This window comes from Prionailurus viverrinus, chromosome B4 (assembly GCF_022837055.1).
Source record: "Prionailurus viverrinus isolate Anna chromosome B4, UM_Priviv_1.0, whole genome shotgun sequence".
NCBI classification, from domain to species: Eukaryota; Metazoa; Chordata; class Mammalia; order Carnivora; family Felidae; genus Prionailurus; species Prionailurus viverrinus.
Window position 1 is genome coordinate 12,259,464 of NC_062567.1, and position 27,801 is coordinate 12,287,264.

General features: G+C 41.1%; 1 protein-coding gene across 1 annotated transcript in view; it reads left to right on the forward strand.

The window, feature by feature from the left end:
- Window positions 1-27,801, forward strand: part of PTER (phosphotriesterase related) — a 74,276-nt gene that overhangs the window by 26,930 nt on the left and 19,545 nt on the right. Inside the window, exons 2-3 of the mRNA XM_047867761.1 lie at window positions 14,109-14,579; window positions 15,917-16,182. Of these exons, the coding sequence (XP_047723717.1) occupies window positions 14,148-14,579; window positions 15,917-16,182 (698 nt within the window). The 5' untranslated portion in view covers window positions 14,109-14,147. The remainder of the gene's footprint in view (window positions 1-14,108; window positions 14,580-15,916; window positions 16,183-27,801) is intronic.

A 27,801-nucleotide genomic window follows, 5' to 3' on the forward strand; every position in this document is an offset into this window, starting at 1 on the left:
CACTGCGGGTGGCTGAGGACTCGCGACTGACCGAGACACGGACTCTGCCCTCAAGGAGGTCAGAGTCTGGAGGGAGAGACATGAACCATTAACTTAAGAAGTGAGTTTCAAGGTAAAGGTCCAAGGGCTAGGAGAGAACTTAGAATCGGCATGTTTCCCGGACTGCCTGAGCCACAAGGCGGAACATCAGGAAAAGCTTCTGATGATGCCAAAAGCCCTGATCTTGATGCCCAGCAGAAGTGAGCTAGTAGAGAAAAAGGGTGGAGGGGGTTGGGTTTGTGTAAGCTCAGTAAGAAAGAGGCAGGGATGCATTCAAGGACGTTAAGAGAAGCGTGAACAGTCTGAGCCCAGAGAAGGGCAGGCAGTTGAATGCGGCTGGAGCAGAGTGGGTTCAGGGGGCGCCACCAGGCTCTAGGTATAGATTTGTCTCTTAAGGTTAGCAGGACGACACCCGGGGGAGACCTATCTGAGTCTGTGTTTTAGGAAGAGCACTCTGTAGGCTCGCTGAAAGCGGACCACAATGGCAGGGAAACCGGGTTAGAAGCTCCTAGCAGTAATCCACCTGAGAGAGGGGGATGGTGGCTGCACTGTGGCCGTGGCTGTGACGATACAGAGGGACGGAGTGAAGGAGAGATTAAAATGGTGGTGTTTGTGGCATTTAGAAACTCCCTGTGGGTGAGGTGGGAGTCTGGGGTGACACTGGGTTATTTTTTTTTTTAACCTAGGCGGCTGATTCAATGGAGTGTCGGAGAGAATTCAGACAATGCACATCTCTAAATTCTGTCTGAGGACTAAATGTGCTTGGCAGGTAGTAATCATCCAATAAGGTTGCTATCGTTGTAACTGTAGGCTAACCTCATCTGGTTAGTTCTAATGGAACTCTCTAGAAAGTGCTGCTCATGATCGACATGTGCGTTCTCTGAGCAGACTCTGGATCAGATGGCAACTTTCGAGACTCTTAAGTTTCTTCCATTTTCTTGGCCTGTTTCCTCTTATAATATCAACCAGGCAACGAACGTTTCAGTAAGAACTTGAGATAAGAGATATAAAGTCCTTTGTGTGGCACCGTATGCATAATGGAAGCTCAGTAAATGACAGCTTCATACAGGAATGGAAGGCGTCATTGTTGGTTCTCAGCCTCCAGGGGCTGGGGGGCATTCTCTCTCATGGATCTTTGTAACTCTCACAGGCCCTGCCTATCCAGCACAGGGCCTTACACTTAATGCTGGCCAGTAAATATTTATTGAAACTAGAATAACTGCTACTTCATCTTTTCTTGTCTTTCTGCCAAAGGTGGTTAACCCTCTTTTAAAAAGATTCTTTTTTTTTTTTTAATTTTTTTTTCAACGTTTATTTATTTTTGGGACAGAGAGAGACAGAGCATGAACGGGGGAGGGGCAGAGAGAGAGGGAGACACAGAATCGGAAACAGGCTCCAGGCTCCGAGCCATCAGCCCAGAGCCCGACACGGGGCTCGAACTCACGGACCGCGAGATCGTGACCTGGCTGAAGTCGGACGCTTAACCGACTGCGCCACCCAGGCGCCCCTAAAAAGATTCTTTTTATGGTTTTGTCTTCGCATGGTTTACCTTTACTTAAACTTTATTTCACTTGGGCCCTCTTTTTTCCTTCTAAATGATGACCCACATTTCATAATTTCTGACGTTCTCCTATAAAATGTCTCCTTGACAATCCCCCATCTGAACTCCTTTTTTTTATTAATTTTTTTTTTAATGTTTATTTATTTTTGAGAGAGAGAGAGACAGAGAGAGACCGCGGGCGGGCCGAGCCAGAGCGCACGCGTGAATGGCGGAGGGGCAGAGAGAAGGGGACACAGAATCTGAAGCAAGCTGCAGGCTCTGAGCTGTCAGCACAGAGCCCGACGCGGGGCTCAAACCCACAAACTGCGAGATCATGCCCTGAGCCGAAGTTGGACACTTTGGCTGAGCCACCCAGTCACCAACCCCCTGACCCCCCCCCCCCCCCCCAGCCATCTGCACTCCTGCCCTCTCACAGGACGGTGTTTGATAGTGGGATCTTGGTTCTTGTGTGACTTGACTGTGATAATTACTTAGAGTGCTAAACCTTTCCTAAAATTCTTACTGGGCTCCAGGATTTCCACTAGAGCCAAGATCAGTCCATTAAGGACTTGGTAAAACAGCTTGAATTTAATCACAGTGAACCATACTCACTGCAGAGACATGTAATTTGATCAGAAATATTTGCACACAAACATACCAAGTCTCAGGCATGGCTGGCAATTAGCGACTCCGTGATAATAAAGAATTTGAAATAGCTCTTGAGCTCACGAATCTTTGCCTGTCTGTGTGTTTTCGTTGGGGAATTCAAAACATATATCCGGTTATTTTACATGCGGCACTGATATAAGCATCGGGTAGGTTTATACTGGTATCATTGGTCTTTTCCCATTTTACTCCCTTTTCCTGGTTATAAATGAAATAGATAAATATAAAAAATAAAAAACAGAAACTTGGAAATACATTAGCCTGGGAAATACGTTAAACTGTAATGAAGAACAAAATGCCACCCAAACATACACATAACATTTTTGTGCTTCTAATTAAGCTCTACATGTATGTAGATACATATACTCTCCATAAATTTATAGCACTTAAAATACAGTTTTGTATTTTGCTTTTTCACAAGTTATAATAAGAGCATTTTCCTGTGTCATTAAATAGTCTTTGAAAGTATAACTTGAACGTTTGCATAATGTTCTATCATACGTGTAAACATTCCCATACTGTGAGATATTTTGGTCGCTATTCTAAATAATGCCATAATGAAATCTTTGTGCGTAAATATTTTTTACGTGTCTCTAAATATTTCCTGAAGACAGATTCCCCAGCAGCAGAGTAACATTTTGAGACTCTAGATACATATTGCTAAACTGCTTTTCAGAAAAGTTGGGCAAATTTGCACTGTGGCCAAGGCTGTGCGTGTGGGAGGGCCACCGTATCACCACTCACTGTGATCTGTCTTATCTTTCACAAACCACACAGTGAACCTGTGGGTCAGATTTGTTTTAACTGCCTCCCAAGTGGTGCTTTCTGTCCTAACCCCATAATGTGATTTCTGTACACTTTTAGGACTAGCTTGCCATTTAAAGGGGAAAGCTTTTTTCCTGAAGTGTGAAGCTAGATTTCTATTCATGAAAAATTTCAAATGGTTATTTAATGTTTCCAGTGTGGCAAGTCAAGTTCCTTAAATGGGGCATCCATTTTAAATGTTTTTGTCATTTAGCACCGTTCACCCAAAACTAAAATCAAGCAAGCATCCCTCTTCCCCTCGTCACGTTTAGGGGCTTATCTAGCAGCAGTAATTCCACATAAATATCCTAATTAGTTGAGATTTGGACATTTGGACAGCTATTTGAAATTTGGGCAGTTTTCCATTATGCTGAATCCTCTGGAAATTATTTTTGAAAAATACATCATGCTTTATTTAGTTGTAGTTTGTAGGCATGAGAATTTTATGTATGTAGCCACTGCTTTCTTCATTTGTCCCTAAAAATGCCTATTTTAAACTAGATTGTCACATTTGTTTGTATATAAAAGAAGATGTAACTATCATAGGGTATTCTAATCCAGTGGGATTTTGGGTTCTACATTTGACATGCCCTTTCCACTTGAAACTTCAACCAAAAAAAAATTTTTTTTAATTCTTATTCGCATTTTAGAGCTATAGCAAATTTACTTTATTTATTTATTTATTTATTTATTTATTTATTTATTTATTATTATTTTTTTTTTTTAAGTAAGCTTCACACCCAGCGTGGAGCCCAGTGTGGGGCTTGATCTCACGACCCCGAGATCAAGACCTGAGGTGAGATCAAGAGTGGGACACTTAACCGACTGAGTCACCCAGGTGCCACTACTTTATTCATTTAGAATGAAACTTTTGACTCTTTCAACCTCGTTCTTACATAAGGCATAAGCTCATCACTTTCTTTCTGTCTATTCTGTTCAGTTCAGGTTCACAGATGCAAACCAAATGCTAGATACTATGTAAAGACAAGGGACACACACATACATAAAGACACACAGAGCACATCGTCAGAGACAAATCCCTCACCAGATCGAGTCAGTACAATGTGACACGTGCTGGAGCATACTGTTGGTCCCCTTATACGATGTACTCACTTACAAGTGCCTCTTCCCCCAGTTAACAGGTTGCTCAGATAAGCCAATGCTATGGTCTACCCAACTGACCATTCAACAACCAGGTTCCGTTCAAGCATTCCTATTTTCCCTGTGTGGATTTCTGTGCCTGCCTAACACCCCAGCATCTTTTTTTTTTTTTTTCATCTCTGGCTGACTGTTGTACATATTGATAAATTTCAAGAAATATGATGCAAGTAGATCGCAAACTGAAACTGAAAGCCTTAAAAAAAAGAAGATGCAGTTGTGGTGAGGTCGATGACAGTGATATTGGAAGAGAACTGTACTACATACAAAGCCCATTGTGGAATAAGTTGCATCACAACTGCATAATAAAAGACCTTGGTAGGGGCGCCTGGGTGGCTCAGTTGGGTAAGGGTCTGACTCAGGCTCAGGTCATGATCTCACAGTTCGTGGGTTTGAGCCCCAAGTCAGGCTCTGTGTTAGCAGTTCAGAGCCTGCTTGGGATTCCCTCTCTCCCTCTCTTTCTCTCTCTCTGCCCCTTCCCAGACTTCTCTCTCTCTCTCTCTCTCTCTCTCTCTCTCTCTCTCTCACAATAAATAAGTAAACTTAAAAAAAATAGAGGGCCTTGGTAAAAAAATAAAGCCTTCAGAGATACTTCCGCAAAGATAGCCTTTTTCGTCACTGGGTGCAAAAGTCAAGTAATGATGTCATTTCACATCATTTTGTCACCCCCAAATCTAACATTCAATTACTTCCTTGTTCTATAATTAGGACATGTTTATAATTATGACTTATTTTTATCATATTTATTTTATTTTCTCATTTGAAATATTGATCAAGTCTTTTTTTTTTATTAAAAAAATTTTTTTTAACATTTATTTATTTTTGAGGCAGAGAGAGACAGAGCATGAACGGGGGAGGGTCAGAGAGAGAGGGAGACACAGAATCTGAAACAGGCTCCAGGCTCTGAGCAGTCAGCACAGAGCCCGACGCGGGGCTCGAACTCATGGACCGCGAGATCATGACCTGAGCCGAAGTCAGCCGCTTAACCAACTGAGCCACCCAGGCACCCCGATCAAGTCTTAATATAACTTATTATTCAGTGTTGGTCTCTGTATTTTCTGGTTACCTACTGCTGTGTGACAACCCCAAACCACAGGTTTCAACGACCATTTTATTATCTCTCATAATTCTGTGGGTTGGCTATATTCTTCTCGATTGGCCATAGCTGGGCTCGCAGTCATGTGGAATCGTGGCTGGGTTAAAATGTTCAAGATGACTCATTCATTCATCTGGTACCTTCTCAGGGACAGCCTGGATTCTGGGGCGCCTGCCTCTCTCACTCCCCATGTAGTCTGAGGACCTCTCCTTCTCCACATTAGGGGTAGCTATACTTATATGGCAGTGCAGGTTTCCCCAAAGCACAAAAGCAGAAACTCCTTCTGAAGATTTGGGTCCCAAACACATTGCATCACTCCCGCCACATGCTATTGGTTAAAGCGAGTCACAGGGAAGCTCAGGTTCCACGTGGAAGGGAGCTGCACACAGATGTGAATACGAGAAGGCATGGTTCACTGGAAGCCATCTGTGGACACCAGCTCACACACTGTATTAAGCACATTCATTTAAAAAGGCATTTCCAGTACTAGTTACCCCTGGATAATGAGGACCTCCTATAGCTGTAATCGCTTTGGTGGGTCATTTCCAAAAGCCTAATGAGCTGTGATGTCAATCGCAACAGTCAATCTGCTTTTAAGAATCACAGGCCTCAAGTGGAGGAACCAATAAACAGATTACAGCCTCTAATTGATTCGTAAACTTCAGACCCTTACTGTTCGTTTTTTGAAAGAACAAGTTAGGGTTTATTTGCCTAAGGATACTCAGCAAGTGTTTGGAAAATAATTCACAGTTTGATGTATATAATAAGAATTTGGAGCATTTGTGTGTGCCTTATAAATTAGGTAGTGCTTTTAGGTGTTACCTTATTTGCTTTTCATTTCAAATCTTGCAATAAGGCAGGTATTCCAGTTTCCAAGGGAGGAAACTAACGCATGGTAAGCTGTTCAATTTTTCACAGTTACACAGATAGGAAACATTGGAGCCAGAACTCCAAGTTTAGGATTCTTTCAAACCAGCCATCCCTCCTAGGGTTCTTTTAAACTTAGAAGGATCTCAAACTAAAACCGATTCTTTCTCTCTCCATGTACATGTGTGTATGTATTCACACATATATAAATTATACATTAAAAACACTCAATAGGTACATCCTCCATTGAGAGTTAATGAATGAAATTGATAGGTAGTGAATGCAATTCGCCCATTCTGTTATTATATACATATATGTGTGTATACACACATGCACACACACACACACACGTTTATAAACTGTACATTTTAAAAATCAGTAAGTACAGCCTTACTGATAGGGAATGAATAAAATTGAAAGGTAATGAATGAAATTCATTCTCATTACATATATAGAGATGTGTATATATATATATATGCACATGTATATAAAATATACATTTTAAAAACCATTCTTAAAATACACCTTCATTGATAGATGAAGATTCTTCACTGAATGATTTATGGAAGGTCATTAATATCCATTTCAAGCTAAAGGATATTACAGAAGCATGAATGTCATCTCGAAGTCATCTGGTCCAAGCCATTTATTTCATAGATGGGACAACAGGCTCCGAGAGGTTCAGTTGGTTGCCCCAAATCACACAACTATTTAGTGAAAGAGCCAAGACCTGTTGACTCTGAACCTATTGTTCTTCCAACTAAATCAAGCCACTGAAGACAGCTTCGGCTCAGGTCATGATCTCGTGGTTCTTGAGTTTCAGCCCCGCGTGGGGCTCTGTGCTGACAGCTTGGAGCCTGGAGCCTGCCTCGGATTCTATGACTCCCTCTCTCCCTGCCCCTCCCCTGCTTGTGCTCTGTGTCTCTCTCTCTCAAAAATAAATAAACATAAAAAAATAAAAAAATAAAACATTAACATGTGATTCTCCTGGAATTAAAAGTAATGCAAATTGGGGACGCCTGGGTGGCTCAGTCAGTCGAGCGTCCGGCTTCGGCTCAGGTCATGATCTCACAGTTCGTGAGTTCGAGCCCCGGGTCGGGCTCTGTGCTGACAGCTCGGAGCCTGGAGCCTGCTTCCAATTCTGTGTCTCCCTCTCTCTCTGTTCCTCCCCTGCTCACACGCTGTCTCTCTCTCAAAAATAAATAAAGATTTTTTAAAAATAAATAAATAAAAGTAATGCAAACTGTAAACTCTTTAAGTGACTAAATACAGTTAAGGACCAGCTGTGCAATTTGCTGAAAATATTGTTGTTTCTGCGAGAAAACCTAGTGCTAAGAACCCATGGAAGAGGAAATTTGCTCTGGGAAAAGCTGAGAATTAACTTCAGGGTTGAGTTCTTTATGAAGAAAAAGAAGTTATCATCGTTGTATCCAGTAACTTGTTACGTGTTTTACTCCTAGGATTATGCTCGTTGCAAAATCAAGGAATTTACATCAAACATCCTCACAGAAGGGAGTGTAGAAACTTTCTCTGAGAATGAGGGGTTGAGATGAGCTAAATCTCATTTTTTTTCCAAATGAAGGAAAACATAAAGGTCAGTTCTGTAGATAGCATTCTGACAATATCACACGTGTCCCAGCTCTGATGTTACTATGACAAGTAGTGAGTAATGTTGCATTTTGACCTGAATACAAGGCTTTTCCGCCGTCCTCCTTTCCTCCTTCCCTCTTTTTATCAAGGAGGAAATGTTTTCAATTTGTTGACTAAACAGATAAAGTCAAGAAGCCAATAGTAATTTGCCAAAGTCATAGTGTATGTGACCAGCTGGCACCTGTTTGAGTAAAGAGCCCATTAAAAAATGGGCAGAGAAGGGCGCCTGGGTGGCTCCAGTGGTCAAGCCTCTGGCTCTTGATTTCAGCTCAGGTCATGATCTCACAGTTCGTGAGATCGAGCCCCTCCTCTGGCTCTGTGCTGACAGTGCAGAGCCTGCTTGGGCTTCTCTCTCTCTCCCTCTCTCTCTGTGCCCCTTTCCTGCTCATGCTTTCTCCATCTCTCTCTCAAAATAAATAAATAAACTTTGGGAAAAAATGGGCAGAGGACCTGAATAGAAATGTTTCCAAAGAAGACATACAGGTGACCAAAAGACACATGAAGAGATGATCAGTGTCACTAATCATCAAGAAAAGGCAAACTGAAACTATAATGAGATCCCCTTAAACCAGCCACAATGGCTAGTATGAAGATGGCAAGAAATGACAAGTGCGGGTGAGGATGTGGGACAAAGGGAACCCTTGTTCACTGTGGGTGGGAATATAAGTTGACGCAGCTACTGTGAAAAAGTTCTGGAGGTTCCTCAGACAACGGAAAATAGATAGAGCGTATGATCCAGCTATTACACTTCTGGGTGTTTGCTGAAGAAAACAAAAACACTAATTCAAAAAGACACATGCACCCCTATGTTTACCACAGCATTATTTACAACAGCCAAGTTAGAGAAGCTGCCCTAAGTGTCCATTGATAGATGAATGGATGAAGAAGATGTGGCATCCATTGGAATATTACTGGGCCGTGAAAAAGAGTGAGATCTTTCCATATGCAGATAGGTGGACCCAGAGGGCATTATGCTAAGTAAATAAGTTGGACAAAGACAAATACCGTATTTCACTTCTATCCAGAATCTAAAAAACAAACCAACAAAACCAGAAACAGACTCATAATACAGAGAACAAATTGGTAGTTGCCAGAGGCAAGGTAGTGGGGGGGATGAGTAAAACGGATGAAAGGGATTAAGAGGTACAAACTTCCAGTTATAAGTCACAGGGATGAAAAGTAAAGCTTAAGGGACATAGTGATATTGTAATAACTGTATGGTGACAGATGGTAACTATACTTAAATGGCAAGCATTTCATAATGTATATAATTGTTGAATCACTAGATTGTACACCTAAAACTAATATAATATTGTATGTCAACTATAATTCATTTAAAAATAAAAATTTTAGGGGCATCTGGGCGGCTCAGTTGGTTAAGTGTCAGACTTTGGCTCACGTCATGATCTATCTCACAGTTCATGGGTTCGAGCCCCCATCGGGCTCTGTGGTGCCAGCTCAGAGCCTGGAGCCTGCTTCCGATTCTGTGTCTCCCTCTTTCTCTGGCCCTCCCCACTCATGCTCTCTCTCTCAAAAATAAATAAAGTTTAAAAACAGTTCTTTAATAAAAATTTTAAAAAGAGAGTCAATTAAGCCACAGGCCGCATCTTGTCAGTTGAGCAGCCCAAAGTGATTTCTGGCTTTAATAATTACTGGACTGAACTATCATTTTTTTAATGTTTCATTTATTTATTTTTGAAAGACAGCAGGGGAGGGAGGGGCAGAGTGAGAGGGAGAGAGAGAATCCCAAGCAGGCTCTGCACTGTCAGTGCAGAGCCAGACAAGGGGCTCAATCTCACGAACTGTGAGATCATGACCTGAGCCGAATCTAAGAGTCAGACATTTAATCAGCTGAGCCACCCAGGTGCCCCTGAACTGACGTCTCATTTTAGATGAACTCTTGCTCAGGCCCAGGAAGGCCTGTGCTGATCCAGGGGAGGGAATCTTTCCCAGGCACACCCATCTGTGAGTGGCTTTTTCCAGGAGTGTCACCTCTTGGGTATATCTCCATCACCATCTTCATTTGTGGGATTTGGGATTTGGAGATATCCTCAAATCATCTCCCCAACTTCCTTAAATAGGGCAAAAAAGGAAAAGAAAAAAAAAAGCTTGGGAATGAAACCCACCGTTTTCCTCTGGATGCAAAATTCAAGGCTGTTCATTTGTATCCTCGAGTGGTTCTGTTTTATTTATGTCACAGTCTGAAGAACTCGCTGGGTCCCTTTTTTCCTCTGTGTACTGAAGTGGTTGGATTTCTTTCCCTTTACGCAGGTAGAGTTATTGATGTCTTGACAATGTTTAATATGAAAAGTTATAAGCCTCCATGCAATAGGGCCACACAGTCATATATACGTGGGCAAGCGGACAGGTACTGTGCATGGGGAGGAAATCCTGTGTCACCACCGCTCAGCCACCAGACCGATATTGTTTGCGAGAAGACAGGTCACGGGCTTGAAACTGCACTTGGTGAAGTATTCAAACGAGCTTTAAGAAATATTATGTGGTTTAACACATACATATTTCGATGACAAATCAAATGTCAGCCCTAAGTGCAATGTTTACAGGGTGCTGCGGCTCTGTGCGATTGAAACCATAAAAAAATAGAAGCACCTGCATATTTGCACCAGACGGCACTTTTTTCTGAGGAGCCCATTATTTGGAGGATACTCTTACAGCATCAGCAAGTCCGGTTAGAAATTTCCAGCACCTCCTGCTGCTTCTGCTTTCCCACCATCTCCACTGCTGTCCTCTCAGACAGCCACTACCTGATTTTTTTTTCCAGGTTCTAGCAACGCCCTGTGGGTCTCTGCAGGCACACTGGCTCCCCTTCGTCCATTCTCCACAGGGCTGCCTGTATTCAGTTCATATCTTCTCCTGCATAAAGCTCGGAAATGCTTTCCCATTTTTTTTTTAACCGGGGGGGCGGGGAGGGTTTGATCAGGGAACAAAGATTTATTATAGAGATCAGAAGTTGCACAGTTGTTGGGGAAGTGAGCTGAGAATCAGTGCAGCAAACGTCACTTGCCAATTTAACCAATGCGTCTAAACTTGCAGGGCAGGAACCTTCAGCCGGGTCTAGGACCAGTGACAGCAGGGACAGGGGCCCCGAAAGGGCATGAGTCTCTGAGATCTACAGGAAGCTCATTCATATGTGAAATTCTCAGGAAGCCCTACCCTCTGAAATGTGGAATGTAACTGGAATGAGCATTCAACTCCAGGAGACAGAAAAATCAAAATGAAGTATAACGATCAGGGTGAAATAGGTGTAGCAAAATCTTGGGGAAAACAAAACCAAAATCGCCCTCAAACTACCCACCCGCCACCAAATCTCCAACAATTTGGCAAATCTGCTCTGAATTTTATAAAAGTGAATTCATGTATATGTTTTCAAAAATGACACATCCTACACACTGTCTTTGATTTCCAGTTCAGCACTACAGCACGGATCCCCTGCTCTTGTCTTTTTCTTTCTCTTTTTTTCCTTTAAAGCTTGCGTTCTTATCCGATTCTGTACCTGTTGGAATGAGAAGGCTCATTTCCTTTGACCCGGCTGTGACAGGATTTGCAGAGGAGTCGCGTCAGTGTCTCTGCTCAAATTTCACTTCCGAAGCACAACAAAGCTTTTGGCAAATGTTACAGCTCCTCTGTCTCTTTTCCCACCACTCTGTTGCAGGTGTGTGCAATGCCGAAGCTTCCCATGGATGCCCTGCAAAATGCCTGAAGCCTGCTTTTTTTGGTGGAGGTCCCTCCGGTCTGTACGGTTGGGAGCTGGCAGTTCTCATTGCCCAGAACCTTCCTCCTTAATCTGTGAACGCTTCTCTCTATGGCGAAGGCCAGTGGTAGCCCCTTGTCTCTACCTTCAGAAGAGAACGACTTTCAGGCTGAATGTTCCTAGGAGAGGGCTTTCTAGCCTCATGGGAATCATGACTGCCACATACGTATTTTATCCCACTAGAAGACACATTCCAGCCTAGAGCAGTGGCAGCTCTGGTTTGTTCTTTAGTCATTTCTTATCCTTTAAGCATGGGTTACATTGTGATCATAGGAAGCACCAACTAGTTCTGCCTGAGGAATTTCCCACGAGACATGACATTTCTTAAGTGATTTTTTTTTTCACAGATTCACAGGTTGCGAGCTTGAAACTTACTAACATTGCTCTTTCAAATCCGTATCAATTAACCATGCTGTGTGGTACTTTGCTAGTAAAAGTGAGAGTGGTTTCTCCCCCTCCCCATGTTTTTAAAAAAACTGAAGTATAGTTGACACACAAAGACAGTGATGGTGTTTTATCAGTTTATCCAAGTTTCTGGCCTCCGTCCGTCAGAAGAAAGGAAAGAACAAATTAACCCTTATGGAAAATGAAATCGATCATTAGTGGAACTGTGATTTTGTCAACAGAGAGAACTAGCTATGTATTCCTTGCATTCAGCAACAGGGAATAAGGCATTGAACAGTGGGGTCCTAGACATCATCGATGAAAATGATTGCCCTGTGCAGTGACTGGCAGCTAGCTTCTGTCACCGTGTGAATTATTTAGAGGTTAGAAGTTTGGCTTGCAGAAGAGTGCTACCTAACGAAAACGAATGGCCATGCTAGCCACACATCCTATAGTTCTCTGCCAAACACTCGAAATCAATTATTTACACATTATAGGCCAATATATATCAAACCCCTCAGCTCCAATGGCTTGATATAAAGCTGCCTTTAGCTCGCTGCTCCCTCTTCTCCCATGCTGGTCTCTTTTCACCGTGTCTCTTGAACGTACTACACCCACTGCGAATTGTCCTCTACCCATTGTTCCCCCAAATGATCTCCTCTCTAATCAAAGACTTGGAAAAAAAGAACCTAGGGACTACCTAATAGTTCCTGGAACCAGCATCACAAAGCCACTGCTTTTTGGCCACATGCTGTGCCAACCATGTCTACAGGTCTTTTTTAACCTGTGGTATCTCATTTCATCGAATTCTTAGGATAGCCTAGGAAATGTGCATTGATTTCCTAATTTATAGATAAGAAAAGTGATAAATTTATAGATAATTCTAATTTATAGATAAGAAAAGTGATAAAGGGGCAGGGATGTGGAGGGTGGGGGGAAATGATTTCAGAATGTCTTTTAAAGAAACAGCTTGAGAGCCTCAAAGGCATTTTCTTTTACCTGGTTCCCAGTCCATTTGTCACCATCCTCCAAATGTGTGTGGCTGGCGGTCTATGTAGACCACTGTTTCTGGCAGGGGTTTCGTTCTTGGCCATGGAGGTGTTTGTCTTCACACTTTCAGTCGTGCCTTCTTCTTTCCAAGAGAATCCCTTCATTTAGGGAACATACGGAACTGTGGTTTTTGCTATCAGTGATGGAAACTTGGTGAATCCTTAGTATGTGTTACAAATGAAAGTAAATAGGATAAGTGGAGAGGTATTTACTCTTTTGGGGGATGGCAAATTTCAGCTTCAATAAATTATAGTTGCTTTCATTATAACAAAGGATTTTTGCTTTTAATGATTTTTGAAATGTTTCTATGGGCCCTAGACACAATAAAACTTCTAGAGCGAAGAGGTTTTTATTCTTGTTTTTTTTTTATTATTGAACCTAGGTGTTTTCCCCCAGTTTTGTTTTTTTTGTTTTTGTTTTTTTTTTGTTTTTGTTTTTGTTTTTTTTTTTTTTGCGGCGGTGGTGGGGAGTCTGTGAAATCATCAAGGTCAGAGAGTTTTGTCTTATGCATATTTGTATCTCCAATTTCTGGCACGTGATGGACCATCAACAGGAGTCTGATAGTAGATTCATGTGGATAGTGAATGAGTAGTAATGGCTAGTGATGATCAGTAGCCTCAGTATATATTTAATTTATCTGAAAAAAATGACAAAAAGTTCAGAGACAAGGCTGGTTTGGATAAAACTTACTGGTTATGAGTTTTTTTAGATGGAGATTACTGTTGAATTGACCAAGAGGTGTGTACCTGTGACTAATGAGATGAAATTAAGCAAAAGGAAAATGTGAGCTGAACACCAAGAAATATTTTCAGTAGATGAGGATGGGATTAAATCAGGCAGAGGAGTCCCAGTGGAAGTGGCCAGGGGACATTTAACACCATGCATGTCACTTAAGGCTGCAGTGAACTTACACAATTTACTAGAGACTGACTCTGGCTTTGGCAGGGTGATAAATGGGACCATATCTCTAGTCTCATTGATTCTCTTTCTTACACGGGTATACATTCACAGCCTCCCATCCCCTATGGACAGAATTTATGTGTGTGTTAAATTTTCTGATTATGGTTTTCTTTTTTTTCCAGAAAACACTCTTTTCAGAGCATCTCCTGGTATCATCAGAAATGTCCTCCTTAAGTGGGAAAGTCCAAACTGTTTTGGGCCTGGTAGAGCCAGGCAAACTGGGCCGCACTCTGACCCACGAACATTTGACAATGACCTTTGACTGCTGTTACTACCCACCTCCTCCACGTTACGAAGCTACCTCCGAAGAACCTATTATGATGAAAAATTTATTTTGGATTCAAAAGAACCCTTATTCCCATAAGGAGAATCTTCAGCTGAATCAGGAGACGGAAGCCATCAGGGAAGAACTGTTGTATTTTAAAGCCAACGGTGGAGGGGCTTTGGTCGAGAACACTACTGTTGGCATCAGCCGAGACGTGAAGACTTTGAAGTGGCTTGCCGAAGAGACCGGCGTCCATATCATATCTGGAGCTGGATTTTATGTGGACGCAACTCACTCTCCAGACACCAGAGCCATGTCAGTGGAACAGGTAAGAAGCCCCAAGTTGTTCAGCAATGTTTGCACGTAAACTCAGAAAAGCCAGAACTCCAGACGTCGGATTACCCCTGTGTGTCACCTACATTTGGAGAATGTCACTGACTCAGAGGTAGCTGGGCATGCTACAGAAGTTTGCTAGCTAGCAAAGGCATCTGCCAGTTGGGACCCAAATTAGGAACATTTCATTTCGTGAAGAAAAAAAGTGTGAAGGAAGGAGCTCTTAACCCACTGGTCACTGGAAAACCCAAAGTGTGAACGCTTAGATTTGTATGTCTTGTGTCTGTGCTCAGTGGTGGTGCCACAGTCTGTTTGTAAACCTCATTTTTCCATTATAAACTTCAGTTATGTAACCTCGATTTTCTTGTTGGATTTTATAATAACCAGCAATAAAAATTCACTGCAGGGTGAAACTTGGCAGGCAGAGACTTGGCGCATTTGCGAATATGTTTCCTTCTTTTACAAAACAGGAGGGGTGGTGGAAGAAAATCCATTCCTGTTTTTGTTATCATATGATCTGAGGCAAGAATGGGCAGAAGGAAGTAAATCTTTCACAGATAAAAAGAAAGAATTAACCACAAGTCTTTTTTGCATATACATGTGCTCTCTTTCTGTGATAGTAACTTAATGTGTTTATACATACTGTATTCATTTGTACGTGTCTTCCATTATCTGCTTGATAGGCAAGGAATGTCACCCATAGTGTTTGCAAAGAATCAATTATTAAAATCTTCATATTTCAAAGCTTTTTTGCATTATTTTCCAATCAGCCCTTTACCTTTTTATATGTCTATTATTTGAAGACTATCCTGAAGTCAGCTATCATACATTCTTCCAACCACTCTTAGTAGTAAATATACATATGAACCAAAAAATATGATATTAATATCATGTGCTGTGAATTTCCTATGCTGTATGGGACCAAGGGCTGCATAAATAAGGGAGAACTAAAGAATCAGTTAATACAGTGGACGTATGTTCAAGGGCAGTCTTTTTACGCTCTAGATGTTCCTCAGGTTAAATTACAGTTTGTTTTTTTTTTCTCATCTGAATGTACTTGCATGAAGTCACATCTTTTTCCCTATAGCTTTCTAAAGCCCCAAATTTCTTGTGAAATAATCACAGTAAGATATTATTGAGCCTTTGATTTAGAATAACTTGTGGAATTTGAGACTTGGCCTTTCTCATTGGCCAGTATTCGCTGAATGGATGTCCAGCAGATTTTTTAAAGCACGAATGACGAAATGATTAAATTTCATTCCCACACTGTGGTGACTATGGGTTGATAAATTCCACAATCTGTAAAGTATCTTCTTTCCCACTCTTCCTTAGCTTACTGATGTCCTCATTAATGAAATTCTCCATGGAGCTGATGGAACTAGCATCAAGTGTGGGGTCATTGGAGAAATTGGTTGCTCCTGGCCTCTGGCAGAGAGTGAGAAGAAGGTTCTTCAGGCAACAGCTCATGCTCAGGCTCAGCTCGGCTGTCCTGTTATTATTCATCCTGGAAGGAATCCAAGCGCACCATTTCAGATTATCCGAGTGTTGCAAGAAGCAGGTGTAGACGTCTCCAAAACGGTTATGTCCCACATTGATAGGTAAGCAGACTATCTCCAAATAAGTCCCAAGGCACCAGATGATTATGGATGATCAAATAAATAGTATCGTCAGATTAATGAAATACTAATCACCTAGAGAAAACCACTAACTACCTGGATGATAGTATTTATAATGTTTTACAATAGACACCAATAAAAGTCGTTGCTGCCATTTTTGTGTCCCGACTCTGGGTCTGTTAGTGTCCTAGGTATTTTGTGTAAATAATTCCTTTTAATTTACTGAGTCCTCCCCAACTCTTCATAATAACTGTCTCTATGCACGCTGGCTCTGATATTACAGTAGGTGCCAATTGTACATGCTCAGTATTTGTCAGTTGGGGGATAAATTTCTCTGCAAACATAGAAGGAAGGGAAAGTGAATGGTTTCACCCTGAGAAGAAAACCATAAATGTAAACATTCAAGTTTGCTGTTGTGACTGGTGGTTTGAATCCTCTGAATTTTGCAAATGCAATTAGAAAACATGATAGTAATAGGTATAATGATTTGTTTGGCAGTATTCTTAGTTTCCTACAGCTGCTATCACAAATTAGAAGACACTGGGTGACTTAAAATACAGAAATTTCTTTCTCACAGTTCTGGGGGCCAGACTCTGAGATGAAGGTGCTGGTGGGACTGTACTTGTTCAAAGCCTCCAGGGGAAAAATCTACCTTCCTTCTTCCTTCCATTGTCGGGTTGTTCCAGACATTCTTGGCTTGCGGCCGTATAACTTCAGTTTCTGCCTCTTTCTTCACATGGCTTCCTCCTATCTGTCTGTGTCTTCTCTTTATTTCTTAGAAGGACACATCATTAGATTTAGTGTCTACCCAGATAATCCGGAATGATCTGATCCCGAGACCCTTCGCTTCATCACAACGGCAAAGACTCTTTTCCCAAAGAGGATCATTTTCAGAGGTGCAGGGGTTAAAACATGGACAGATCTTTTTGGAGTCCACCACTCAACCCCCAACACATTATATTAGATGTGTAGGAGCAAGCAGAATAAATGACTATCTGAACAGGTGTTGGCTACAGTTTGTTTTATGAAAAGGCCTGACAGTGTTGCAAAGGCTAGACATAGCCTTTGATTAACGAATTAAATTGATTAAGGAACTAACACAGTACAAATGAGACTAATAATACATTACAATTACTTCTATCTTGTATATTGGAATAAAGCCATATCAACAGACTGGTAAATTCTCATAACCACACCTGGCATTCAGCTATTTAATAAACTCACAGTCCTACAGAATGTACTGAAACAATGCTTCTACTTAATAGAAATATTATAAAAGCCTGTGCTGAGAAACGTAAGTGATAGCTGTGGCAGAATAGAGAAGCCAATATTAATGGAGAGACTGAGAACACCAAGGTAAACGCAATTTTCCTGGCAACTGGGTTAGTATCAAGAACAGTACATACGTGGCTATTTTCAAACTCTCCTGGTCATACTGATAAAATACAGGGATGCTTCTAGACCCCCGTCGTAGACACAGTGCACCACAGTATGAAGAAGAGACTCTGTGGACCCAGAGACACCTGCTTTTGAATCTTCACTCTACCATGTGCCATGAGATCTAGGGTAGGTTCATGCGAATTTAAAATAATGTATTTGATCATGTCACCTTGGATGATACAGAACATACGTAGTGTCTCTAATCGAGAAAGATGAGTCTTTAATACTCATTAAACAATGTGAAGTATGTCATGCAAACGAGCAAGATATATGTTAAATTTCATAAATATTTCTTGGGTTCTTGAAAACATCTGTATCCTGCTACGATTATGCTCTCTATAGGTCCATTAGACCACAGTTATTAAATTAACCATGTTCAAATATTGTATATTCCTACTGATTTTGTGACTGCCCAACTGATTGATTACAAAAAGCAGTATGTTAAAAATCTATTACAGTGGATTTTTAGCTTCTGATTGCATGTGTGTGCACGTGTGTGTGTGTATTTTGAAGCTATGCTGTCACAAGTTTTTTCACCTTCCTGGTGAATTGAAATTTATTTCAATGTATATTGAATTGCTTTATCTCTAGTAATTTGAGTAACGCTTTTTGTTTGAAAGGCTGTTTTATCTGATGCTAGTGCGACTATACTGATCTTTCTGTATTAGTTTTATAATTCAGATGTGTTTTACATAAGGGGCATGTGGCTGGGTTTGGGATCTTACCCAGTCTCTTCTTTTATATGAAAAATTCAGTTTACATACATTGACCATGTTTACTAAAATGTTTACCCCACCTTTTCTTTTTGTCATAGTTAATGTCATTCTTTCTTGATTTCTTTTACTGATTTTTTTTCACCTCCTTATTTTATCTTTCCCCTTTAATACTTTGGAAGGTATATATACTATTTCTATCCTATCAGTGGTTATGATAGAAAATGTAACATGTATCAAATGTAACATGTAATCAAATTTTAAATATAATAAATTTCTTACCAACCTTCCTGCTAAGACAAAGACCCTAGAACCCTTCAATTTCAATCATCTACCATCTAAGTTTTATACTGTTTTTTTTCCAGAATGTGTGTCTATTTTCTTTTTCTAATCCCAGTGATTAGACACGATTTTACTATCATAAGACATATTGATGGTCATTGTATATTTAGATTTGCCTTTCTGCTGGCAAATTTCTTTGCTTTCTTTCTTTACTCTTACGTCTCAGGTCTTTATCCTTGAATTTCCTAAGGTACATCATTTGAAGATCCTTTGATGTGTATCTGTTTTGGTAATAAAAACTTAGCATATAGGTATCTGAGGATGCCTTCATTCCTTCATTCATAAGAGGTAATCAAATAGAAAAGGCAATTCATCATAATTAATTAAAATATACAATTCTAATTAAAAGTAAGTTTTTCTAAGCCCTTTAAAGATATTCCATTTTCAACTGAAATATGGTACTGCCGTTCATAAGTCGGCTGAATCTAATTATGCTTCCTTTGAAGTAACGTGCCTTGTTCTTTCTGTTTTTAACCTGTCTCTGGTAGTCTGTATTTGCACTATGATCTATCTCAGTGTGAAATTCTTTTTATGGCGTATGCTTGGGATTCCTGGATATGAAAATGTAGTTTTCATTGTTTCTGGAAAACTTTAGCCATTGTCTCTTTGAATATCACTTTATCTGGATCTTCTTGATTATTTGCATCATAAACCCCAATTTGATACATGTAGCATCTTATTACCTGTCCTGCAGGTCTTTTAACATCTCCTTCATATTTCCATCCATTTGCATATTTGAACTATTTTTCTTAAAGTTCTATCTTCCTATTTACTACTTCCCTCTCCAGCAAAATCAATCTGTTGCCTAGCCTATCAATTTGGTTTACAGTATTAAGAATAGGGGTACCTGGGTGGCTCACTCGGTTAAGGGTCTCACCCTTGATCTTGGCTCAGATCATGATCTCACGATTCATGAGTTCGAGCCCCACATCAGGCTCTGCACTGACAGTGCAGAGCCCTCTTGGGATTCTGGCTCTCCCTCTCTCTGCCCCTTCCCAGCTTGTTCTCTCTCTCTCTCTCAAAATAAATAAATAAACTTAAAAAAAATAAGAACATAAAACTTAAAACCGTAGTCTTTTCAAAAAAAATTCTATAAGTTCTATTTGTTTACTTTTTACATCTGCTTGGTTAATTCCGATCATTTCTTTTTCCTTCAATATGTTTACAATTAAATCTTTAAAAAATATTAAACATATAGGGGCGCCTGGGTGGCTCAGTCAGTTGAGTGTCCGACTTCAGCTCAGGTCATGATCTCACAGCTTGTGAGCTCGAGCCCCGCGTCGGGCTCTGTGCTGACAGTTCAGAGACTGGAGCCTGCTTCAGATTCTGTGTCTCCCTCTCTCTCTGCCCCTAACCCACTCGCATTCTTTCTCTGTCTCTCTCAAAAATAAAAATAAACATTAAAAAAATTAAAAAAATATTAAACATACCATATTTACCTTGTAATCAATAAATCTAATTTCTAAGGCCTGATTTTATAGTTTGTTGGTTCTTCTGGCTTTTATTCATGTGAGGTTATTTTCTCATATTAAAAAAATGTTATTGTGAGCTTGGATTCCTTGGAAATTATTATGAGTCCTAGGTTAGAAGGTTTTTTTTCCCATTTGTTTGTTTGTTTCTTTTTTTTTTTAATTTTTTTTTCAACGTTTATTTATTTTTGGGACACAGAGAGACAGCGCATGAACGGGGGAGGGGCAGAGAGAGAGGGAGACACAGAATCAGAAACAGGCTCCAGGCTCTGAGCCATCAGCCCAGAGCCCGACGCGGGGCTCGAACTCCCGGACCACGAGATCGTGACCTGGCTGAAGTCGGACGCTTAACTGACTGCGCCACCCAGGCGCCCCTGTTTTGTTTGTTTCTTATAGGCAGTTAGGGGGAATTGCCAATCTGGTTCTACTTTAGATTCCATTTTTGTAAATTAAAAAAAATGTTTATTTATGGCAACATGCTCATAGTATAAAATGTACCACTGTACCCATTTTGAGGCATAAAGTTCAACGGTGTTGTGCAACCAATCTCCAGAACTCTTTTCATCTTGCAAAACTGAAACTCTGTACCCATTGAACAACAACTCCCCACTTCTCCTCCCCACTGGCCATGGCACCTACCATTCTGTGAATCTGATGACTCCAGGTACCTCATTCAAGTCATACAGTATTTGTTGTATGTGTGTGACTGCTTAAACTTTTGACTTGGAGAGTTTCGAACCACACAGGTTCTATGAATTCTGTCCCCTAAACTCAGTGAGTGTGGGCTTGTGGTTATGGATTCTCACTGGAGACATTTTTTCTCACTCTGCTTCCCTTTCACCAGAAGACAATACTGAGAAAGGCATATCACCAAAGACTCCCTCTGTGAACCAGGTTTTTACTTATTCTGCCCACATGGGTAGTGTCTGGGGTGAGGGAGCCCTCCCTTTATGTACTGATGGGAACTGTGTTCTCCAATTTACTTCCTGCCTTATCCAGGCTGGGCTCTGTCTCCCTTTGGTCCATTAACCTACCCCTCTCCCCCACCTGCCAGGCAAATGAACACTCTAGGTCTCCCCTTACCTCTCAGTTTCTTTGCTCCCTTGTTGTTTCTGCACCATGAGAAAGTCCTTTACTTCCCCACCAGTCTAATCAAGCATTTAAAAATATGATTATTTTCCCCCTTTCATTATATTCAGTATTTTACATGCACTATGCTGGAGAGGCTTTCTCTGAACATTTAGTCCGCCATACTATTTGAACTGCCTTATGGTGATTCGTAAAGAAGAATCTTTCTAATTCTCACTATAGTTAGATATGTAGGTAAGTTAGAAAATTATGCTTGACCCTAGTAGAAAGTTAGCTTTTGTTGGAAATTGTGAAATAAATCTTAACTGCTAGGACAGTAGGATAATTTTGCTCAAAAAAACAAACAACATATACATGTACATATATGTGTATGTATATATATATATATATATATATATATATATATATTAACTAACAAAGGTACATTATCTGATTTTCAGGGGTTGCCATCCCAGTGCCTCCCTCTAGAATAGCTCAGGATGGAACTGAGAGGTTGGCCTGGCATCAGACAGATTCAGAGCATCCTAGAAAATCCTGAGACCATTTCTCAAACAGCCACCCATTCTGTACCTATATTAGGGACTATGCAGGGTTCCAGTGCCTGAAATACATACAAGTAGGAACATTTCAGTGAGAGGCAACTGGGCAAAATGGCTTCAGAAAAAGTAGTGCATTTAGAAAAACAAACGGAATAAAGTAACAGAAAAAAAAAAATAATCAGGGAGGCAGATGCCGGCAACTTTAGCTCTCTGATGTGGGTGTTCACAGCAAGACAGTTGCCAGGCTGACGTTTGACTAGGTCAGCCTTTCACAGACTCTCTGAGGTCTGCTGGGCTGTGCACGCAATCTGATCTGTACTGAAAGGGCAGCTTTCATAATGGGGACAAATCACAAAAGAGCATGTATTTCCTGCAACAAAATGCACAGACAACATACAAAAAAAGAAGAGCATTCTGAAAACAAGGCCTCCCAGGAAAACAAAACGGAACAAAACACAGAATCATTCCTTTCTCCCACCATGCCGTTTTCGGCATAAAAGAGACGGTTCTGAACCCACCGGCTGTTCTGATTGCCAGGTAACCAGTAAAGGTGCTGGCTCGGCCCTGTGGCTGCTTTTAGAACACGGGGGTCTCCCCCAGGACTGGCGCTCAGCCTTGACCACGCGTAAAATTGGTGCATTTATCCCCTCAGAGGTAAGACTTCTATCATTTCAGAATACAAAATAAAATATTCCAGCATGGATACAATCACGTTAAAGCAGTGAAATATTTGGAAGGAATATAAATCTTCACTAGCATTCATGCATAAGGCATTTTATCTTAAAATGTATGTTTACACACACACACACACACACACACACAATACAACACAACACAACAACAATAGCAAAACTGTTATCTACCTATCCAAAAGGAGCAGTTGGGACCCTGAGAGGGAAGAGTTAATGAATGGCAGACACCTCAGGACACTTCTGAACCACATTGTTGTCATGTGACCATTTGTGACCTGCTTACGGTCATTTACCTGGAGATAACAACCTGACAAGATAAATCTGCTTCGGTGTCTAGGCCCTCCCCTAACCATCTGCTCTCTTTAAGAAATATGGGTCTGTGGATGCGCCTATGGACTGCTGTGAATTTAGCCCTAGGGAACACTGCAGGGGGCTGTCCTTGACAGTTATAGTCACCCAAAGTCAACAGTTATTGGAAAATAACACCAGCACCTAAGTGTTCCTGTTTGGGTTGTTAATCCACAAAGGCTTTATGCCTTTTAATCATTTAGTATAATTTTACTCCCTGTTGAAACTCTATCTACATTTCCAGTTGGCATGTAATCACAGCCCTGTGTCTGCCCCTGGTCTAATATTTGGTGTATGTGATTAAAGAGGATACCCCATGGATAGTCTCTTTGCAATTCATCTCCAAGGAAATTTTATCCTTAATGTACTATAGAGTAGCTGTAGGTATTTTTGTGACAACACAGTTCTTTCATTACCAGTGAAAGTTGGGTAAAGCAATATGGCTGGAAGGCATTTGGGTGCTAACTATTTACTGATTAAAGTTTGAGTCCCGGGGAGGGCAAAAGACAGGTGCTATGCCTCCATCATTTTTCTACTTGGTTATCTATTTAACAAACCACAGAACTTTGATGGAAATCCAGGGCCCAGAGTCTGATTAGGGGCACAACAATAATCAAGTGTAGGAAAATAGCCCACCTCTCTCTTTGAAAATTGCTCCCTGTGGAAGGTAGAAGAATTTGACCCCAGGGTTCTGAAAGAAAGGGGAGAGCTCAGGGAATGGGCTAATAACACATTTTATTCTTCGTACCTCTGATTATTCATGCCAGATTCACCTCTTTATAGGTTACAATTTTGATATATTTTTTCATGCACTTAATTAGATGAAGTAAGAGGGTAGAATATAACTTCATTCATTCATTTATTCATTCACTCAACAAATATTTATTGAGCGCCTCATTACCATGTACCAGACAGTGGAAAGTAGCAGGGAACAACATATTCTCTGCCTTCAAAACGATTACTGAATTATGGGGCACCTGGGTGGCTCAGTCGGTTAAGCGTCCGACTTCGGCTCAGGTCACGATCTCGTGGTTTGTGAGTTCGAGCCCCGCATCGGGGTCTGTGCTGACAGCTCAGAGCCTGGAGTCTGCTTCAGATTCTGTGTCTCCCTCTCTCTCTGGCCCTCCCATGCTCATGCTCTGTCTCTCTCTGTCTCTCGATGATAATAAATAAACATTAAAAAAATGATTACTGAATTATAATTATGGTGACTTTTAACCTTAAGGTTGCCTTTGAAAAGCCACAAAAAAATTATCCGGGATTCTTGGAACTGTACACTTTTAATTCCTAGGAATCCTAGTGAATTAACGTGAAACCATTCAAAAACAATTCCAGGCAAATGTTTTGCAAACTTAAACTGAGCAAAACATCCTTATATACTTAAATAGTACGGCATTTTAAAGAAAGAACAATTGGAATGCTATGCACATGAAATGGTTTATAACATTTAGAATCCTGCGTGTACAATGCTGTATTTCTTAACAGTTTATTATTAGCATTATGCATATGCATGCATTATGTGCATAAGTAGAGCATGCCTGAAAGGAATGAGTACACACATTGGATAGTATACACATTGTGCACATTATTTATAGTAAAGAGAACTTATTTAGCCATATTGGCTCAGATCCTACCATGGAGTGAAAAATCAAAGGAAACAGTTCAGGCCACAAAGTAGAGGCCTGACAAGCAAGTGACAGTTTTTTTTTAAAAGGAAATATTTACTAATAACACACCCCTTTTTAAAATTTACTAATGTCCTCTGATATTTCTTCTGCTATCTCTGTGGCAGATGACAGGAAAGAAAAATTAGAAAAAAGAAAAAAAAATAGATGCTTTGAAAGCATGTCATTATGGCCACAAGTATGTAACTTGTATGGTTGGGGCTGAATTTTATATCAAAGTCTACACTGGTTTGTAGGGAGCACTCACTGACACAGAAACACAAACACCGAACACATATCAGGTTACCATTGTGTGAGGATATCGGCAAGGAACTACATCATCAGTGTGTGTGTATCTATTTTCTTCTATATTCTATGCATGGGACAATGGAGAAATGGGGTACGGGTGTCATGTGGCTTAATTTCTAGTTCTGACAACAGCATTTATTTGCTTGGTCTTGAGAAAGTCACTGAAGCCTTCAAGTCCTTCTCATCTGTCAAAGGGGGTTAAGAAAAACTACTTCTAACCCTTAATGCATTATGTGCATTCCTCCCCTGTTATTGTTTACCATGGATTTCTTTTCATTGCAGGACCTATTCAATAAGGAAAAAACAAAGTGCAGACAAATGTTTGACAGATTGAAATATAGCAGAACTTCTTTTTTTTTTAATATGAAATTTATTGTCAAATCAGTCCCCATGCAACACCCAGGGCTCATCCCAACAGGTGCCCTCCTCAGTGCCCATCACCCACCCTCCCCGCCATCCCACCCCCCGTCAACCCTCAGTTTATTCTCAGTTTCTGAGAGTCTCTCATGGTTTGGCTCTCTCTCTCTCTCTAACTTTTTCTTTTTTCCTTCCCCTCCCCCATGGTAGAACTTCTTAATATACACGAGTAATGCCAAATAAAATGCAATTAAGTAATGCTGGTAATTGGTATTTGTGGAGTATCCCAAATCGTGCTCTTTACAGACATTTGGGCAGATCAGCCCACGTCAGGGCCAAAGAAGGCATTGGTCAGATATTCTCTCCAGCACATTATACCCACCCAAAGCTTCTACCAGTAATTTTTTTTTCTAAAGTAATTTCTCATGACTCTGACACCATTCCCATGAAATGTGACATTTTAACAAATAGGATTGCCATGTCTATGAGATTTATCTTTACTTTTCTCAATACCATCATTCCCTGAACTGTGGACCGCCTTACATGAAAAATGCAACCTCTTTTGTGCTAGGTGGCAGCTGGAAAGTTCATATGGTAAAAAGCTCTTCCTAGGGTATATAAACTGTGAAATGTATTTTAAAATAAAGTTTTAATTACATTTCGCAATTCAGAGCCAACTTCTGGTGTTAGTCTAATTTAAACAAGGGTTTTTCTCTCTTGCAGCCATCTGTTCCTTTTGCGTAAGCCTACCCTTAAGTCATAATATTGAAAGTGTGACGTCATTCCTTCTATGATGTCATTTAATATCTCTGCATGGTGTGGAACCAGGCAGGAGGAAGATGCTCGCTCAGATGTAGGTGATGGGGAATACAATGAATACATGACAATCTGAACGGTTTTTCTATTGCTTTTCATTCCCAGTGGTTTTCTAACATTGAAAAGACTGTGCTATAAAAGTAATGCCTTAAAACACAAAAAGATAAGTGATCTTTAAAATTCATATACGGAATAAACAAGTGTGTTCATGTGAATGCACCCTAATAATGGACGGTTTTGAGTTTGTGTGAAACCAAAGTTTCTGGGAAATATTTAATTGAAATAACAAATTATACTTGCTAACCACAGGCAATGTTTAGATCACACATTAAGAATCTGCCTTAGTCAGTAGGAGGCTTGCCTGGTCCCACAAATACAACTCGATAATACAGCAGCATAAATAACCCAGAAAATGACCCAAAGACTACCAGAACGAACTCTACCCTTAAAGGTAGAGAAGAGACCACATCAGAGAGGGTAGGAAGGATGGAGGCATGGTGTGGAACAAAAGGGACTCGCTGTCCTGAGGGGATGGGGGAGGCATCAGCGTGGAGAGGGGAGAGAAACAGACTATGACGATGTCGGGGAGGGTGGGGAGAGCCTGTACAGGGAAGACAAAAATCTCTGCAACACTTGACTTTGAAATCAAGAAGGGCCAACTTTTGTAAGTTCTTACAACCAGAGGGATTTAAAGCCTGGAATTTTAAAAATCAGAGGACTCAGTTCTGGGACAACCAAAGGGAGATAGGAAGCTGACTCCTTGTCCTTAAAGAGACAGCACAACAAGCAGCCCACAAAGATAGAGCCTGGAAGCGGCAGTTTGAAAAATGCCTGGAGCAAATGGGAAGGGACCGCTATTTACCCATCTCAGAGCACGTCAGAGGGGCAGGGATCACCAGGAAGACCCCTTCAGGAACAAAGGGGCTGTCAGGTTCCATTTCCCACCCCGCCCCCCGGAATAAACACACAACCACCTGTGGGAACAAGCGTGACACTGCCACTGGCCACCTCACTCGCTTACACCAAGCCATGCCCACCTGTGCTTCAGTGGATCCGCTCTTCCCAGTCCTGCTTGCTTTAGTCCCAGTGCTGGGGTCCCTTCCCCCAGAAGAGCATTGCAAGCCTTGCCAACACCATGTCTCCTGACGGGCACACGTTGTGGGGCCTTGGTCCTGGCATCAGCGGCAGCAGGGGCAGCGGCCTGAAGGGAGGCCCTGCAGAAGCCCGAGCCACACTTTGTTAAAACTGTGTGCCCTGTCCATGCAGCCGCGGTTCCCGGTGTGTACCTTGTTAAAACTGCATGCCTCACGCCAGCCAGGGGCCAAACACTGCCCACAAGAGGCAAAGAGAGCCTCTGCAGACAGCTGACCTGAGAGAGAGAGCAGCCAGGGCACAACAGCAGGGCACATGCAACACATATAGGAGACACCTCCGGAAACGCCAGGTTCTGGGCAACACAGGACACTACAAGCCCTTTCAAAAGGCCGTTACTTTCAAGGACAGGGGATATAGTTGACTTTCCCAAGACACAGAAACAGATACAGAGAGGGAAACAAAAGGAAGAGACGGAGGAATATGTTCCAAATGAAAAAGACAGGACAACACTACAGCAAGAGATCTGAGCAAAACAGAGATAAATAATATACCTGATAGAGAATTTAAAGTAATGATCATAAAGATACTCGCTGGACTTGAGAAAAGAGTGGCGGACCTCAGCGAGATCCTTAACAAAGAGATAAAAGAGAATGAATCAGAGATGAAGAACACAATAAGTAAAATTTAAAAATATATACTAGTTGGAATAAACAGCAGGCTACAGGAAT